General features: G+C 43.5%; 1 protein-coding gene across 1 annotated transcript; it reads right to left on the bottom strand.

Annotated features, from left to right (window-relative positions):
- Positions 1–741: 741 nt before the first annotated feature.
- Positions 742–2,786, bottom strand: LOC106844633 (C-C motif chemokine 8-like). The gene is made up of 3 exons (XM_014862194.3): positions 2,594–2,786; positions 1,740–1,857; positions 742–1,311 (listed from the first exon to the last, which is right to left on the bottom strand). Exons 1-3 carry the CDS (start codon positions 2,667–2,669, stop codon positions 1,206–1,208), a joined length of 300 nt encoding a protein of 99 aa, XP_014717680.1. The 5' UTR covers positions 2,670–2,786; the 3' UTR covers positions 742–1,205.
- Positions 2,787–5,246: the final 2,460 nt, after the last annotated feature.

Raw genomic sequence — 5,246 nt, 5'->3', positions numbered from 1 at the left:
CCCGCTCTCGGGCCCTCCCGCCCACACTCCAGCCTGTACTCAGATACCGGGTTATTCTTGCTGATGCATGCCTCCGAGTGTGGTTTCCTTCTTCCTATTTTAAAACTTATAGTGCATCCCTGTTACCTGCTGACTTCTCAATCTGAAATTCAAGAGCCCCTACAATCTGGCTCCAGCCTTTTGTTCTGAAACTTCAAACTCCTCTGTTTTTCCAGAGCCCAGCTGGATGGGCTTCCTTCCTCTGGCTCACTCCCCTCCTCTCCTTCCTTACCAGCTCTGAAGAACCCTTTCCATTTCCCATCGCATCCCATCCCCCAAGACCAGCCTGCTGAAGCCTTGTCTTCATTGAAAAGTTGTAAGTGGACCTCTAGGTTATAGACATCTACTTTCCTTTTAGATTTGGTTTCACTCCTGGGATATTACTCTGGGTCTGAGAATTAATTAGATGGAGAAAAACCTCAGATTATGGAGAAAAGTTTGAAGACTGTTGCAAGAGAGACTAGGCAAAGATAGGTGTGGTGACTAAAAAAATAGGAATCAAGACCTTATCTAACAGGGCAGGTAATGATGGAGACTGGAGCCAAAGGGTTGCAACAGCCTGGTCTGGTCCTTCCAGATTCTCCCTGATCCTCAGTTGAGTCCAAAAGACGTCTTTGAGGATGCCCCATACCCCAAATTGCACCCACTGCTACCATTTTCTCCCTCCCAGCTAAATGTTACCCCATGAAAAATGAGACCAAATAGTTTAAAATTATATATATTTTTTCTTTGAAAATTCCATAGTCATCTAATAACATTAATTTCAACAACACCACTCCATAGCACGCATTTGACTTCAGGAGCACCGATTTCCTAAGAATGTGCAAGTGTTTTGCTCCGATGATCCATGGGAGGACCTCACAACGCTACAGGGAGGCAGGAAGGAGAACGACGCCATCTTGCCATGAGCTTCACTGAGCTCTCAGAAAAGAAGGCACGTCTCCAAATTTTGCATTGTGCGTTCGCGAGGATTCGTGGCAGACAAAGTCAAAACATCAATAACTTAAATATAAATATTATTTAAGAAATATTATGCTTTAAATTATTAACCAAAGTGTCTCTTTTTAAATAATAAAATAATATGACTCTGCGTCTAAGGAAGGCTGGGGGAAAATAAATAAGATTTTCCTCAGGCTCTGACTGTCTCTCAGGCCAGGTGTGAAGGTTCAAGGCTTCGGGGTTTGGGATCTTTGGTCCAGGTGCTTCATGGTATCCTGGACCCACTTCTGCTTGGGGTCAGCACAGATCTCCTTGTCCACTTTGGTCTTGAAGCTGTGGGGGAAAGAAGGCACAGTTAGATGGAGCACCTTGAGGATTTTGCCCCGCGATATGGCCCATTGGCAGCTAAACGTGATCAGCCCTTGCTCCCCGGGTGAGGGGCCTGGATTGGGACAGGAGGAAGGGAAGGATGGGAGGAAGAGGCCTCAAAAGGAAGCTCTGCTCTTGCCATCCCAGGGGAAGGCCTCCAGGCTCCTGGGTGAAGGAAACTGGAGGATGTGACCAAGCTCCTAGAAGGGATGCCTTCTAGAAGCGAGTGAGTATGGATTCCTTCTTGCAGCTCAATTTCTCTTGGAGCAAAGGGCCTTTTGGATTAGATGGCATATTGATCTGACTCATTTGGACATGAATCCTGACTCTTTCCCTCCTATAGAACTCAGACAGAACTTTTAGCTGACGGTGCCGGGGCATGGCGCACTCACATCACAGCTTCCTGGGGACACTGGCTGCTGGTGATTCTTGTGTAGCTCTCCAGCCTCTGGATGGGGACCTTTTTCTTGACCACACCAAAGCAGCAGGTGACTGGGATGGAAACTGCATCTGAAAAACATTTTGCAAAGAATGAGACAAGTTAGGATGCATCGTAAATTTGCATTGGCAAGGGAAGGAGGAGAAGGTGGGAGAAGACAAAGTAAATATACAAGTTCTACCTATGACCCACCCCTCCCAAGTTCAGTGCCTTAGCCCAGGTCCCACAGATAAACTATTACTCATGAGTCAGTTTTCTCTGTTGAACTGTGGGGCACCTTACTGTTGACTGGGTAAGAAGAGAGCTTGTGTAACAAGACTAATCCTTGTAGTGTCATTGGGAGGGTCCACTAACTCAAAACTTCAGACGCTGGGAAAATAAGCTCTAAGGACTTCCTTCCTAGCTATCTGTCCCCATGGGCTTTAGAGCCAACACACATCACCTGCTGAGATGCCTCTGGGTCCTTATCCACCTTACACAGCCACTGTTCTGGAAGCTACACTGAACCATAATCCAAAATTTGAAACCTCAAGCAATAGTTTCTTCCTTTCCACTACTCCCACTAGTGTCTCTTTCCAGAGCTGGTGTCAGGAAAGGTCATGGGGACTGGCCTCAGCGGCCTGGACATCTAGTTGTGGTTCTGCCTCTGACTAGCTGTGACACGATGGCTCTTCTTATTTCCCCTGTTGACTCCACTTTCTCCGTCTTTATAATGTAGGCTACGCTGCAAGCATGGGATGACTCATGCTGAGCTGTTAGGACCTGCGGTAGTTAAATTTTTAAGCCTCAGGAAGAGAGAGGTCTTACCTGGCTGAGCCAGCACGTGGGTGCTGAAGGCGGCCACTGTGAGCAGCAGGCACAGGAGGGCTGCAGAGACCTTCATGCTGGAGGGTGAGGATGAGAACTTCAGCCTGAGAGTTGTTGGCTTCTGGTTGGTCTCAGCCTCTCTGCTTCTCTGGCTCCCCTGGCCACTCTGCCTGCCTTTTATAGGAGCAGAGAGCGTGGGCCGGGTCGTGAGCAAGGAAGGATTAAGGGAGACCCTGAATGTGCTGAGTAGGCACCAGACCCTGAGGGTGATTTCCAAACAATGAGAGAAGGAAGCTGTGAAGTTTCTATCTTTGGTTAGACTCTGTGGAGCAGAAGTGGAAGGGTATGCGGCTGTACCCAGCAAAGTGTAGGAAGTGACCTCATTGGACTATTAAGAGCCGTGATTTCTTTGAAATGGAATGGATCTGCTGGAAAGGAAGAATGGAAGCTGAGGTCATGGGGAAATGAAGAGAATTAAGGAGCCGACCTTCCCCAGGGCTCAGGAGGTCTGGGATGGGCCCCCAGTCTTTGCCTGTACTCTCTCTCAGACTCAGGGCCCCGCCATCCTAAACGAGTCAGGCTCCTGTAGGTGCCCACACAGGTAGCTGGATAGAAGCTTGGCGGGATGACAGAATCTAGGAAGCTTCAAATCCTAATGCCCTGGAATCTTATGTGGTGGAGCATAAGAACTGGACAGCACATGCTGATCTTGTAGGGTGGTGTTTCCCAAATATTTTATTTAGACACTAAAGTTTCTTTCCAAGCAAAATCATATGGAGAAGCCCAATATTTCATGCAGATTCAGGTAGAATGGGTTTGTTTGAAAAAGCCTTCTCAATTCCCTTCGTTCATTGACAATGGGTCAGGGGGTGGGGACACAAAGGGAAGGAACTAGGTTCTCAATCCACCGACCTTGTCTACTCCCCTCCAATTGTGTATCTACCATTACAGTATCATATAGAAGCTTTACTGCCCTAAACATCTCCTGTGTTCCTCCTATTCATTCTTTCCTCTCTCCCTGGCAAATCTCTGGCTACCCCTGATCTTTTTATCTCTCTGTAGGTTCTATAAAACCTACAGAGGTTTTAGATATAAAAAATATATATTTTATATACAAAACTCTGTAAAAAGAAGTTTTACAAAAAATCATATAGTTTTTTCAGGCTGGCTTCTTTCATTAAGGGATATGCATCTAAGTTTCCTCCATGTCTTTTCATGGTTTGATAGCTCATTTCTTTTTTCTTTTTTTGAGGAAGACTAGCCCTGAGCTAACTACTGTCAGTCCTCTTTTTGCTGAGGAAGGCTGGCCCTGAGCTGACATCCGTGCCCATCTTCCTCTACTTTATATGTGGGACGCCTGTCACAGCATGGCGTGCGAAGCTCATTTCTTTTCATTGCTGAATAATATTCCACTCTATGTATGTACCACAGTTTATCTATTTTTCTATTGAGGGACGTCTTGGTTACTTCCACTTTTTGGCAATTATGCATAAGCTGCTATAAACATTCGTTTGCAGGCTTTTGTGAGGATGTAAATTTTCAACTCATTTGGGTAAACATCTAGGAGCGTGACTGCTGGATCACATGGTAAGACTAAGTTTAGCTTTGTAAGAAGCAGCAAAATGGTCTCCCAAAGTGTCTGGACCATTTTGCATCCCCACCAACAACGAATGAGAGCTCTTGTCACTCCACATCCCACCCAGCATTTGGGGTTGTCAGTGTTCGGATTTATTATCCTTTTAATGTCCATGGGATCAGTAGTGATGACTCAATTTTATTTCTGTTACTAGTAATTTTCGTCTGCTCTCTTTTTTTCTTGGTTATTCTAGCCAGAGGTTTATCAATTTTATAACTGTTTTCAAAGAATCAGCTTTCAGTTTTTCAAAGAATCAGCTTTTCATCGATTTTCTCTATTCTTTTCCTATTTTCAATTTTATTAATTTCTGCTCTAGTTTTTATCAATTTTTTCTCCTGCTTGCTTTAGGTTAATGTTGCTCTCCTTTTTCTAGTTTGCTAAGGGGAGCTTAGATGATTAATTTTAGATCTTACTTCTTTTCGAATATGTGCATTTAATGTTATAAATTTCCCTCGAAGTATAGCTTATGCTGCATCACACAAATTTTGATAAATTGTATATTTATTTTTGTTTAATTAAAAATATTTTTAAATTTCTCTTGAGATTTCTCCTTTGACCCTAGTGTTGTTTAGAAACATATTGTTTAATCTCCAAATATTTGGGGATTTTCCAGATATCTGTTATTGATTTCTAGTGTAATTCCATTGTGGTCTGAGAGTAGACATTGCATAAATTCTTTTATCTTAAAAATTTTAAGCTGTTTTATGACCCAGAATGTGGTCTATCTTGGTAAATATTCCATATGATCTTGAGGAGAATTTGTGTTTTGTTTTTATTAGGTGGAGTAGTCTATACAAGTCAATTAGATCCAGATGATTGGTGGTGTGTATATTCTTATGGATTTTCCTGTTGGCTCTGTCCGTTACTGATAGAATCTTCAACTATAATAGTGACTTGGGTATCTTTCATTAATTTTGGAAAATTCTCAGCCATTATTGCTTCAGATATTTCTTCTCCTCTTTTCTCTGTTTCTTAATCCCAATGGTATTCCCATTACATGCATGTTAGACCTTTTGC

This window comes from Equus asinus, chromosome 13 (genome assembly GCF_041296235.1).
Source record: "Equus asinus isolate D_3611 breed Donkey chromosome 13, EquAss-T2T_v2, whole genome shotgun sequence".
NCBI classification, from domain to species: domain Eukaryota; kingdom Metazoa; phylum Chordata; class Mammalia; order Perissodactyla; family Equidae; genus Equus; species Equus asinus.
This window is presented reverse-complemented; position numbering and strand designations above follow the sequence as displayed.